General features: G+C 42.2%; 1 protein-coding gene across 1 annotated transcript in view; it reads left to right on the plus strand.

Moving 5' to 3' along the window:
- The window catches only part of polr3a (polymerase (RNA) III (DNA directed) polypeptide A), an 82,495-nt gene that overhangs the window by 33,418 nt on the left and 34,744 nt on the right, over positions 1-14,333 (plus strand). The window contains exons 17-20 of the mRNA XM_063221749.1: positions 2,669-2,780; positions 4,466-4,584; positions 8,097-8,234; positions 13,783-13,953. Coding sequence (XP_063077819.1) covers positions 2,669-2,780; positions 4,466-4,584; positions 8,097-8,234; positions 13,783-13,953 — 540 coding nt within the window. The remainder of the gene's footprint in view (positions 1-2,668; positions 2,781-4,465; positions 4,585-8,096; positions 8,235-13,782; positions 13,954-14,333) is intronic.

Consider the following 14,333-nt stretch of genomic DNA (forward strand, 5'->3'; position numbering starts at 1 on the left):
TAATGGTTTGGGGCTGTTATGCTGCCTCGGAACATGGATGACAGCAATGATTAAAGTAAACATAAATTCTGCTCTCTACAATCAAATCCTGAAGGATAATGTCCAGGCATCCCTGTAGCTGGGAAGCCCTCCACTGTAGCTGATTCTTAAACAATTGTACAAAGAAGAGTTGGCAAAAAGTCCTCCCCAGTGATGTGCAAGGCTGTCTGTCAGTTCTTGATGCTGGGGGTGGTACAAGTTGTAAGGTCTAGGGGGCAGTTCATTTTTCACATGAGGTCATGTCGTTTCAGAGAGCTTTTTTCCTTTAACAAATTAAATTGTCAATGAAAGCATGTTTCTGTGATGACTTGAGAATTATCTCTATCTACCATTTCAATTTCCTTGATCTGAAATGATTCAGAGTGACAAAGATGCAATAAGTAAGCGAGGAAAAACTTCCGTACTGCACTGTATATAGTATTTCATATGAAGTTTTTCAGGGCCTTCTTGCGTTCGCAAGCAAGATGACTCGCATACTTTGTATCTAAAAGATGTTTGACACTTGTTTGATTCAAGTTGTAGATGGGTTTTTTTTCTTTCGAGTGTATAGTCAGCCAACCGGCCAGGCCAGGAGTTGTTTGCTGCCCAGTTGGTCTGAAAGCGAATGTTACCATAGCAACGGCATGGCCACATGCTGGCCTTTTGAATGTTTAGATTGCATAGCAACATGGGTGTTAAAGAGTGAAGCTGAGATGGGAGCTTGCAGGTTACAATAGGAGGACAAGTTCACACATGTAAAACAATCTTGCTGCTGTGTGCGTGTGTGCGTTTCTGTGTGTGTTTCTTTTTGGCAGGCATGGCAGGGGGGCTGTTCCATTTTACTTTGAAGTTTTTGCCAAACAACATTAACGGTGGTACCTGGCCATGGCAGTAATAGTCATTTTTATGCCACTTTTGTCAGAGAGAGGAATTTTACATTAGTCATTTCAAACGCTGGTGGTGGTCTGGATGTAATATCTACTCTGGATGCATGTGTAACTGTGTTACTCAACACTTTAGATTTTCTTTTGCCTTAAGACATGTAAAAGTTTTATCTTTTACCTGACATGTTTCGACGGTATTACTGTCTTCAATAAAGGGTCACTGGGATGTTGATGTGTGACGTGCTTTAAAATCAGCTGATGTTGTTCCAACAACATGTATTGTTTGTTTTATTTTTAAATTATGACTAGCATAGACAAATATCTACAGTTGACAATGGGTGCAATAGTGGGTAATGTTGGCACTGAAGTTGTCGAGTGTCTCATTTGATGTACAATACAGATGGTAGGCTTACTGCACCTCCAACTGATTCATATTCTGCTGGGACTACACTGTTGCGTTAAGACAAAGACTTGTCTGCCGTAACAACTAGCTCCCACTATAATAAATGGAACTGGCTACCCCAGATACTCAGCATTTAAAAAAATAAAATAATGAATGGCCCATTTTTTTAATGTATTTTTTGATGCGACTTGACTCCAAGTTCCAAAATGCATCCAGTGCTGCCCCAGCATTATTTGCATAATAATTACAGCATATCGTACTCACCATCTTGCATACTTGCATAAAATACGTAATATCTCCCATACTGTACTTGCTAAAATGCATACAATACTCAGTCATTTACATACTTGCATACCGTACTTACTAACTTACATGCAGCACTTACTTACTTGCGTACAAACAGCATTTAGTAACTTGCATACGTACAGTATTTAGTAACTTAGCAACTTGCATACAGTAGGTAGTCACTGGAATACATACAGTATGTAGTAACTTGAATGCTTGCATATAATGCGTAACTTGAATACTTATTGCACTAATTATTGACTTGGTGAAGCCCATGGATGGCAGTAACGCTAATGCAGGAAGGAGCGCTTTGCAAACCCCGTCAGCTCTGGCTTATTGTAGGTTTTTTTTTTTTTAATCATCATTAATATTTGTTTCATTCTTTTATATTCCTTATATTCTGAGTTTTCCACTCAAGTGGCATGTAAGGAATCGGAATTCTGTCTCTGTGAACAGCTTCAAAGGAAATTTGGATAAAAACTCGCTCACGCTCTCTCCTTCAACTTCCTTTCTGTGTGTGCATGTGCGTATATGTGAGTATATGAGTGCATGTGTTTGCGTCTGTGAGAAAGTCGAGCTTGACCATTTTCTTCCTTTTCTATGATGGCAAAAACAGATCTGGATGATTCTTGAGAGTCCACTGCAGCAGGAGCAGGGAACTTGGAGACAGATGTCGCAAATCTGGTTATAGTTGGACTGTGACTTATACTTAGCTTTGCAGTTGTAATAATGTGCCCGTGTGCACGCTTGTTTGCTTGTGATTATGTGAGTATATGCTTGCATGTGTCTGAATAAAATCTTGTTTGCGTGCATGTTTTTGACATTTCCTTTGTGCTTCTCTGTGTGTGTGCTTGTGTGTGTGTGTGACATGTCTCGTGCCTGTGTGCGTGTGTGCGTGTGTGCGTGTGTGCGTGCGTGCGTGCGTGCGTGCGTGCGTGTGTGTGTGTGTGTGTGTGTGTGTGTGCGTGTGTGTGTGTGTGTGTGTGTGTGTGTGTGTGTGTGTGTGTGTGTGTGTGTGTGTGTGTGTGTGTGTGTGTGTGTGTGACATGTCTCGTGCCTGTGTGCGTGTGTTTGGCAGGCCCTGATTCTGAAGGAGCTGTCTGTCATTCGAGATCATGCTGGTAGTGCCTGCCTCAGGGAGCTGGACAAAAGCAACAGCCCTCTCGTCATGGCACTGTGTGGATCTAAAGGTAACACACACACACACACACACACACACACACACACACACACACACACACACACACACACACACACACACACACACACACACACACCCACCATCCTTGTATCATAGCCCTGTATTGATCAAACACACACACACACACACACACACACACACGCATGCATGAATGAATTCACAAGCACAATGCACTCATCTTCTCTGAGCACCCCAGATTGCTTTTTTCTCATTCAATCTCCATTTGGCTGATTACGAGCTGAATAGTGCCCTCACTCACCCTTGTTGTGCTAATGTGTGCTGTTAGTGATGCACTAGTGATCAATATCTCACATATAGCTTAGGAAATAATCATATTACTTCAGCTAAGTGCAGGCACAGAATTATTTCTCTCCTGTATGAATGCAAGGCAAGGCAAGTTTATTTGTATAGCGCATTTCACACACAGGTGCAACTCAATGTGCTTCACAAGATTAACAAATGTAAAAAAGAAAGGAAACATGGAATAAAGAAGGAATTAAATCAGAGTCAAAGAACATGTAAAACATTAAGATAAAACATAAGGTTAAATGATAATAAAAATAAAATAAACATAAAAAAATAAATAAGAATTTGAGCTTGGGGAAAGCATCTGAGAACAGCTTTGTCTTGAGTCTAGAGTTCAAGCTATCAATAGTGGGTGCATTTTTTACGTCATCTGGAAGCTGGTTCCAAAGCTTTGAAGCATAGAAGCTAAAGGCTGCCTCTCCACTCTTTGTTTGACTTTTGGAATCACCAGCAAATTCTTCTCCGTTGACCTTAGTGACCTGGTTGGGGCATACAGCAGAAACATATCCAGTAGATATGTGGGTCCCATTCCATTTAATGATTTAAACACAAGTAGCATTGCCTTAACATCAATTCTGTAGCTTACTGGGAGCCAATACAGCGATCTTAAAATTGGAGTAATGTAGTCGAACTTCCTTGTTTTTGTAAGAACCTTTGCTGCTGCATTTTGAACAAGTTGAAGCTGTTTGATGGTCTTTTTGGGGAGGCCTGTAAAAATACTGTTACAGTAATCAACCTTACTAGAAATGAAGGCATGTATTAGCTTCTCCAGATCATGTTTAGACATAAGCCCCCTAAATTTAGAGGCGTTTTTTATGTGATAAAATGCAGACTTAGTAATAGCTTTCATGTGACTGTTGAACTTTAGGTCACTGTCAATGAGGACCCCAAACATTTTATTTGCCACATGTATACGAATACTATGAGAAGTACAACATGCACTGAAATTAGTAAATAGTATTTATTAGTATAGTGTAGTATAGTTCAGTACAAAGTTTAGCCTTGTGTAAAAGTTGCACTCATGTTCAGGAGAACTTTGCCCTGAGCTTTTATGTTTTTTTTTGTTTTTTGTTTTTTTGTGTGCTTTTTATGGCTTTTTTATCAGGCAAAAAGAAATGTAAATCCTTTAACAACCATCCTATGAACAAATTGATGGGGAGTCCTCTTTTCCAATGCATTACTAGTCAAGAGAATCAAACAATAATCATCACAATCATTTTTTTTTTTCTCAAATGCTTGATGCGCATGCATTATCTTAATTTCTCTTTCTTTCTTTCTTTCTTTCTTTCTTTCTTTCTTTCTTTCTTTCTTTCTTTCTTTCTTTCTTTCTTTCTTTCTTTCTTTCTTTACTTGTATTTGCCTCCACAGGGTCCTTCATCAACATCTCTCAGATGATTGCTTGTGTAGGCCAGCAGGCCATCAGTGGATCACGTGTACCCGATGGCTTTGAGAACCGATCGTTGCCCCACTTCGATAAGCACTCCAAGGTAAAAATGCAATTACCCCCCTGCAATGCATACACACACACACACACACACACACACACACACACACACACCACACACACACACACACACACACACACACACACACACACACACACACACGCACACACACACACACACACACACGTGCACGCGCACGCCTTGAGCCGTTTCATAACGTGTTTACCATTTCATAAGTGGCATGTAATGGCTGAAATTATTATTGGTGATTGACACAATCTATTGCTCACTCTGTTAAATAGATCAGCCCTCTACCACTCAGACACTCAGACACACACACACACACACACACACACACACACACACACACACACACACACACACACACACACACACACACACACACACACACACACACACACACACACACACACACACACACACACACACACACACACACACACACACACAAAGGTCAACTGCAGCTTTTGCAGCCGCTTTTGCTGCCAAATCCTCATCGTTGTAATTGGATCTGGCAAGCATTCATGGCCAAAATGTATAATTTAAAAATATCCTGTTAGTACCTGTAGAATAGACAGTGTGCGGGAATTACCTTTCCCCTCTGCAAATGACTCATCCGACAGCCGTTAATGTTTGATATTCACGATGACATTACAGATATTATTGTGACCAGTACGCCTGTAGCGTGCTGAAAACTGAAGTGTTAATTTGCTATATTAGTTCTTACACCATCCATACCTTCCATGTCTAAGCACTTTTTTGCCTTAACTCATTATGACAAGTAGAAATGGCTGTGATCTAATTCGAATCAGTATTTTCATGACATTGCTTGATTATGACTAATAAAAATGGCTGTGATCTAATTCAAGATTCAAGATTTTTATCTGTCGCATGGTTTCTTGTGCTGGCACAATTCACCTTTGGCTAAGCCCCGTCCTCTTTAGTTACAGTTGCTAGGTCGGACAGATGCACTTTCAGTGCTGAGATATCAGCGTAATTTAAGCAGTGACTGCAAATCGCAGCAGTTATTCACTCCTAATAAATTAAAAAAAACCTCCATTCATAGTATTGTGAAGGCAAGTATTTATTTCCTGAACTGTCATGCATCACAGCTGTTCAGCTGTTATGGGCTCTCATATTCTCACCTGGGTATCGATAGGCATTGCAACCAGCACCACCATGGTAAGCTAACTTGCATATATTTGAGCCCTGACTCAAACTTGCAAGACGAAAACGAAATCACACAACGTGATGGCTGTAGTTATCTTCAAACTACCACATCAATGTGTAACATTAACATTTGGAGTTTATGTCTTCAGTAGCCTAACAAAATAACGTCCATCAGCTGCTAGTCAAAACAATCCTAACGTGACTGATAGTTAACTTTGCTTGCAGTGTTTCTTCATTAATTAGGTGAGAAATTCAAAATCCTACTATGAAACAGGTTTGTGGTTTGCTTACAACTTGGCATGATTGGAGCACTCAAAGTATGTTTTTTATCTGTGTGCTTTCTAGTCGACTGTGAGGATGCCGAGACCCTTCAAAGCAGACTATCCAGCTGCTAGTAGGCTAAGCATTAGACCGGTTTTAGGGGAAGGGGAAAGCGATTACCTAGTGAGGAAACGTACACATTTGCCACAAATACCCCAGGCACAATTTCCAATCATATTTTAATAATAATATGACCATAATATCTTGATAAACCCAACTTGAAAACATACGATTTCGGCATTGAGTTCAACGGAGCGCTGTCAAACTGTCCGAGGTCTGTCCGACCTCGTCCCTTTGCTGCGCTGTGATTGGTCAAATAGCATTTTAGGGCGGGCCTTAGCCAAAGGCGAATTGGCAGTGAAATGAAGATTGCAGCTGCTCTCTGCTCTGCAGGATAATGAATAATAATAATACTTTAAAAAAGAAATATGAAAAGGTCAAGAATAGTAATTGTAAACGAAAAAGTTGCTTGAATGGCTTGAGGGAAAAAACTCTGTCAGTCTGCACAGTCTCGATGTCCTGCATTTTATTGAACACATTAGTTTCCCTGAGGGCAGCCTTGAGAACATGGAGTGACTGGGATGGACTGTGTCTTCCATAATTCTTTTCACACTTCATTTTGCCCATGTCATTTGCCCCTCTATAGTATATATCTTGCCGCCCTGGAAAGATGGCCCCAGTGATTTTTCCTGCAGCGTGCATTGCTCTATGCAGGGCTACCTTATCCTGAGCAGTGCAGTTTAGTGATGTGTCGGTCGCGAACGAGCCGGTTCTAAGAGCTGGCTCTTTGAAGTGAACGACTGGAACCGGCTCCACAACGGGAGCCGTTTTGGGAGCCAAATTATTTTTCTTATTATTATTTTTATGGTCTTCCGGCCCCTCACTGTCTCTCCCCGTGCCTCTTGTTGTGCATATGCTCTGCAATTCCCACAAAACAGACGTTTTGAAAACACTTTTTCCCCATCACTAAATCCCATCACTCGTGCAGTTGCCATAGCACGTTCTTATGCTTCCTGTAATTACTGATTCAATTGTGGCAGTGTAGAAGGACTTGTATGCTGATGGAATTTTGAACTTTCTTAGCCTCCTGAGGTGGTACAGACGCTCATGACTACACAACATTGCTTGATTATGGATATTATTGTAGAATACTAAACATATACTTAGCTTCTAAAAGTCTTTAAAAGTATCAGGCTGACCACTGTTGAATCAAACTTTGGTCAGTTGCACACTGAGAGATGATGTCAGATGAGATCTATTTCTTGAACTGTTAAACAGGACGATGTCCGTTGAGTTACAATTTTTCCACAGAGGTTCTTTCGTCAAATCCTCCTCCTTTTCCATCAATTTCCTTGTAAACAAGCTGAGTTGTGTGTGACTAATTGTAGTTTCACCTCCACAGCTGAATGAATTATCACTTGTAGCACTTAAACACTTCTACTTCAGAACATGACTAACGCATGAGTCAGTAGTAGTGACAAAAAAAAACTGTTTTTTATTTGTGACATGCAAGGGAATACATGCTATGAAAGCACAACATGCCACAAAGTTTTAGTCGTGGAGCTACAATTTGTAGAGTATCAAGCTGCTCCATCTTCTGTTGAAAGAATATCTTAAAATTTGGACGGATTTCATAGGGCCCTACATGACGTGGTTTTTGAAAAGTTTATGTGTTGTGTGTTGTTGAGCCTGATGGCTTGTGCAAGCAGCTGTTTCCCCGTCTGTTTTTGTGGCACCTCCTGCTGCGCCAGCGCTTCCCAGATGGGAGCAGGGAGAACAGGAGGAGATGACTATCAATAACAAAATGTGTTCTTTCTCCCCCTCACCCTCTTTTGCTCACTCCATTTCTCCCTGTCTCGCTCTTGTTCGCTTTTTTGGTCCCTCTCACTCTCGCTTCCATTCCTGCTTTCTCTGCTATCACTCCCCCCCTCTCTCTCTCTCTCTCTCTCTCTCTCTCCCCCCCCTCTCTCTCTCTCTCCCCCACTCTCTCTCTCTCTCTCTCCCCCCCCTCTCTCTCTCGCTCTCTCTCTCTCTCTCTCCAGCTTCCTGCCGCTAAGGGTTTTGTGGCTGACAGCTTCTACTCAGGTTTGACTCCCACTGAGTTCTTCTTCCACACCATGGCTGGCAGAGAGGGTCTGGTGGACACTGCTGTCAAGACCGCCGAGACTGGATACATGCAGGTAGAGTGGAGGAAAACACACTGTTACACAGTATATTATGTATGTAATCATGTCAAAACACAGACACACACAGACACACACACACACAGACACACACACACACACACACACACACGCACACACACACGCACGCACACACGCACGCACAGAGACACGCACAGAGACACGCACAGAGACACGCACAGACACACAGACAGACACACAGACAGACACGCACAGACAGACACGCACAGACAGACACGCACAGACAGACACGCACAGACAGACACACACAGACAGACAGACACACACAGACAGACAGACACACACAGACAGACAGACACACACAGACAGACACACACAGACAGACACACACAGACAGACACACACAGACAGACACACACAGACAGACACACACACAGACAGACACACACACAGACAGACACACACACAGACAGACACACACACAGACAGACACACACACAGACAGACACACACACAGACAGACACACACACAGACAGACACACACACAGACAGACACACACACAGACACACACACAGACACACACACAGACACACACACAGACACACACACAGACACACACACAGACACACACACAGACACACACACAGACACACACACAGACACACACACAGACACACACACACACACACACACACAGGCCCTTATCACACCATCCACTTGTCAGCCTCGGCAAACAACAATAATAATTGGGTTCATGCGTACGCCAGCACTCACTGCACACCTGCTGAGATTTCCTTCCACACCATATCCTCTGGCAGAGTGGGCCTGGTGGATACTGCTGTTCAGACCGCCGATACTGATACATGCACAGTGGAGGGAAACGCACTTAACTTCACTTAACACAATGCACATGTACGCACAAGACACAAGACCGGTGAGACTATATATATGCAAGTACAGCGGAGGAGCACACACTCTTACACACTGAATGTAGAGGCACCTCAACACACACACACACACACACACACACACACACACACACACACTGTACTAATGTGTGGCTATTCTATCATGCTCTGTCAAGACCCGCGTTATGCATCATTATTTAGTCTAGCAGGCGGTCAAGGTCAGTCAGGACGAAGTAGTTGTTTGTTGTCATGGTTCACGGTACTGCACTGCTCTATTGTTGTTCAGTCCTGGCTTGTCAAAGTCAAAGTCGAATTCAAAATGTACACTCACACACCCACACACACACACAATAATATGCTGTAAACTCAAATACTGATTCATGCCTGTAATCTCTTATGCACACATGCACCTCTTTTGAGGTCTTAAAAAGTCTTAAATATCTACAATCTAATATCTGAATAAGTATCACCCACCACTTTAATGCCTTCACAGTTATATGATTTCAGCTATCTGCATTTAATAATAACCCCTAATAAATCCTATTGTAAGGGATCTTAGAGTCCTTCATTTAACATGAAACGAGACACCTCCACAAGCACTGAAACATCATTGTGATAATTCCTGGCTTTAACCCGTTAAGACACGGTGTTATAAAGTTTCTATTACCTGAATGGCAATGACCAAGTAGTTATGCATTGCTAAAGGCCCTGTGCTTTGTCACAGTAGTGTAGTACCAGAGATCTTATGGAGCAGGGGTGCCCAACCAGTCGATCGCGGGCTACCAGTCGATCTCGAGGGGAGTGGCAGTCGATCGTGAGACGTGTAATGTGACGGGAAAAATTCAGCAAGCTGCTGGTACTGTATTGTTTAGATAATTAGTCCCAGGGTAACACCGAATGAGGGGAAAGCATTATGAAGTGACCGCCAGGGTATTGAAGTTGGTTCATGTGTGCAACAAACATGTAACATCGGGTGAGTAACAGAACATGTGCGCAACAATGCATTATGACACGGCGAGATGCGAGGAACTTATATTATTACTGATATTAGTTGACATGTATGGAATTCACTTCAATTTGTGCTGTTTCTTGCTCCAGTTGTGGAAAAAAACGATTGGCCAAACTCACAATAGAAAGCCTTTGCTGTGCTACTGTCCCAGAGAGCTGAAAAAAAAACCTTCTTAGAAGAAGTCACTGTTAACCAATCCAATAAGCTCTCTCTTTGGAGTCTTGAGGTTGAGAATAAATGGAGTCCCCTTAGCGCTGTAGATGGCGGTAGCACACTTCTTGTGCAAACACCTCAAAAAGAGAAGAAGAAGGATAGGAGACCCAACTTGAGCACACTCTTTTGCATTGGGTGGGCGGGGTTTGAATTATCTTTATTAATCTACCTCTTTGGTAGTATTATGGCAGTTAACTCTTCAATGACTATGACATTGTTCCACTGGTGGAACGGCGTGCATTATTCCATGCACCATATTTTGTGGAAATCTTCTGACTTTTGTTCCAGCATAGGCTCCTTTTGCCATCGTAGACCTCTGGATATGATGCCTTGTCTCACATAATCACTTAGGGTGACTGCATGCAGGTGCATCTTCACTCGGTGCCTGCCGAGGTTTAGCAATTCATCAGAGAGCTCAGGTGCTTGCAGAGGAGTCCGGTCAAACAATAATTCGGTGCAGATGATGACTTCTCTTTGTTTATATTCAAACGATTTTGGACGTGCTCCTGTGGAATCCGGTGCATCTCCGGACAGTGTTAGTGGGATTTTTGGAGCTTTTTAGGTGCTGATTACGAAAAAGATAACTTGGAAAAAAAGAAGTATCGTACACCAATTAAGTCTTTCTTGTGGTGCTGGCTTCTTGTGCATACAAATGTCAAAGAAAATGCTGCACACTCTGCTCCATGTTTTATTTCGAAGTGAGGTTTCGCCCGAACCACTAGAGCATAGAGCTCATCCATTGGTTGATCACCCTTAATGCCTCTGAGCACAAAGCTCACTCATTGGCAAATCAGTCTTAATTAAGGGTGACCCAGAGTATTTACATCTACTTACAGATGTTTACAGATTGAAATTAAAACATCAGTTCCATTAAATCTTACTAAGCTAATATGCAATTACCAGCAGTCAATGTGGCTTTTAAGTTTTCTTTTCAAACAGCCAAACTGAATTTTCACTTGCGTTTGTCCAGTTGGCAGCTGTGTAAAATGTTTTATATCTGCACTAGCACACATCACATGGCTTACAATCTCTACAATCACCACGAGACTGCTGGAACATATTCAGTCTATTGATCCCTATCTCTGAGTGAGTCGCTGCATTTTGACTGAACTGGGTTTACCTCCTTGGATCAAATATCATAAGGTTACCGGGGCATCAAAAATAAGCACAGTGTGGGATTTTAATTGACCCTTACCTAAAGAAAGAATGAATGTCTGGGGAAACGAAACCAAATGGACTTTTCCCCCCAAAAGCGAAATAGTTCATGGGTCTCTTTGAGAATGTATTTTCTCCTAACAAGGTACTATTTCTTGTGTCCAATGGACCAAATGTAGCAGCTGTGGGGGGCATTCAATCCATAACCCAACAGCGTGAGGTGCATAAATACTAAATATTAGCTATATTAGGTATGCATGTTAGGACTTGATGATTGGCAGTTTCGGATCAAGGAAATTTCATTAATCTCCCTTACCTGACCTGGCTGATTGACTGATGTTCTTGGTCAGCAGCAGCAAATAATTGCATCCATCTAATCTGGTCTTTTAATTCCTATTATTCCCTACGGTCAAATATGTAGGCCTACGTGCTGAGTATATGTATGTCATTGTGCAAATGGCAATCACTGTCTAGTCAACCTTGGGGTAACATTGTATTGATGGTGCATAGGCATTTAATCACCGGAGACTATGTTTTGGTCTATAATTTCGGCTGTGTGGGAGGAGAGGAGAGGAGAGGAGAGGAGAGGAGAGGAGAGGAGAGGAGAGGAGAGGAGAGGAGAGGAGAGGAGAAAGGGAAGCAAGTGGGGGAGAGAGGATCGGGAAATGACCTTGGGCCAGAATCAAACCTGGATTCCTGACGTTACAGTGTGGTTCCTTAGTCATTTCATCCACGGCCAATGCCATTGTTCACCATCTTATGATGAAATGTAGCATACAATCAAGCCAAACTAGCCACAATGGCTCGGGACTTATGTCTTGGAAGCTCGTAACTGGCAAGAAGACACCATGTCTTATTGATGAGGACACACCCTGGAATTTCTTTTTTTCCAATATAGCATGTACAATATAGAATGTACTTTGTCCTCGGGTGACGTTCTTCTTCTAGAAATTCCTTCTTGTAATATATTCACCATCTTCTTGTGAAATTTTGTGTGAAATCAAGCTAAGCAAGGGACAGTGACTTGGGAGTTACTTGGTATGTCTTAATGAGTGGTTTGCGAATGGTAAGACCCCCTGCTGTCTCGATGAAACAGAATAGCACATTGTATCTCGGGGAAGAAATGAATAATTTGCTGGACACACACCCTGATGTGTTTCTTTTTCTGTCAACATTCCATTAGGAATGTTTTTTGTCCTAAGGTGACATGCTATCCACAGCCAATCAGTTGAGTCGCATAAATACATAGATGAGGCTTATTTGGTATGTGACTGGATGGTTGGCAGTTATGATCGAGGGAATTCCATCAATCTGCCTGACCTGACTGATTTCACAGATTTTTTTCCCAGGCTGCAGCAACATCCATCTAATATAGCCGTTTCATGGCAAGATCATTGTCAGATCATGGCAGATCATTGTCTGGTCAACCTAGAGGCGATGTTTTATTGATGGCGCAAGGTATATTTATTCACCATCTTGTGATGAAATTTGGAGTAAAATCAAGCAATTAATATTGACTTGGGACTTGCTTGGTATGTCTTCATGAGTGGCATATGAATGGCCCCATGTGGTGTAGATGAAACAGAATCGCACATTGCATCTCAGGTGTCTGACTTCTTAATCTAAAAGAAATTTGGATGAAATTTGGTGCAAAATCAAGAGATGGTGGTGATAATGACTTTCAAAGTGGTATGACTCATGAATGGCTAGACCCCATGTGGTGTTGATCAAACAGAATAGCATATTGTATCTTGAGTGTCTGACTGTATTCTTTTTCTTTATCTTTTTGCACTGCACAAAGTCACAGGAAATGGTTTGAATACACACAGACCTCAAAAGCACTTAAGGTCTGAGATCTTACTTCACTCATTTGTAACAGTAAGTTATTATTTCCTGTGTGATATCTACCAGTTAATTTTGTTATTTTACCAGAATTTTGCAAAGCACTGTGGGTCTGAATGGATGCAATACAAGCTTGTCTGTCTCTCACTCCACATCCTCACTTCTCATCCTTACTCCTCATCCTCACAGAATTTTGCCTCGCAGTCCGCATACCTGTGTACCCAGAATGACTTGATTATTACCTATTTCATGTAACACTTATGGCCTACATTAGCGCAGATGAATCTGCTTGTGTCTGAGGCATAAGGTGAATTCTTGTGACCCATGTTCTCAGTATGACTTGGCAGTGCATGTATGTCCTCTATTTTTCTATTTTACATTTTATAACCCTTGTACGGTCTTTCTGCAGAGGCAGAAGTAACTCTTTATAATACGCGAATGTCATCTCTCCACAGAGACGTCTGGTCAAGTCTTTGGAAGACCTGTGTTCCCAGTACGACCTGACGGTGCGCAGCTCCACAGGTGACATCATCCAGTTCATCTACGGCGGAGATGGGCTCGACCCGGCAGCCATGGAGGGCAAAGACGAGCCGCTCGAGTTCAAGAGGGTCCTCGACAACATCAGGGTACGTAGAGTGCCATTATCCATGGAAAGTTTATCTTAGTGTTTGAGGTTACGGTTAAGGTGTCTTTAATCTTACACATGGAGCCTCTGGTGTGCTCGAGGGTGCTTGGAAACATCCGGGTACGACAACTATAATACATGACATCACAGCAATGCAAGAAGGTTCAGGGTCAAGGGATACATTTAGTTTTTAAAAGGGACAGTGTACATTACTGAACGTTAGTCTAGCAAGAGAGTCTATACCAGGTCAGGTGTAGCACACAATGCTACTTTCAACCTGTAGACCCGAACACAATATTTATTACAGCAAAAATATGCCCACTGCATTTTAATGAGAGTTGTGGGCAACATCTGGACACACCCAAGATTCAGTAAGTTCAT

The sequence above is a fragment of the Engraulis encrasicolus genome, chromosome 17, assembly GCF_034702125.1.
Source record: "Engraulis encrasicolus isolate BLACKSEA-1 chromosome 17, IST_EnEncr_1.0, whole genome shotgun sequence".
Lineage (NCBI taxonomy): Eukaryota > Metazoa > Chordata > Actinopteri > Clupeiformes > Engraulidae > Engraulis > Engraulis encrasicolus.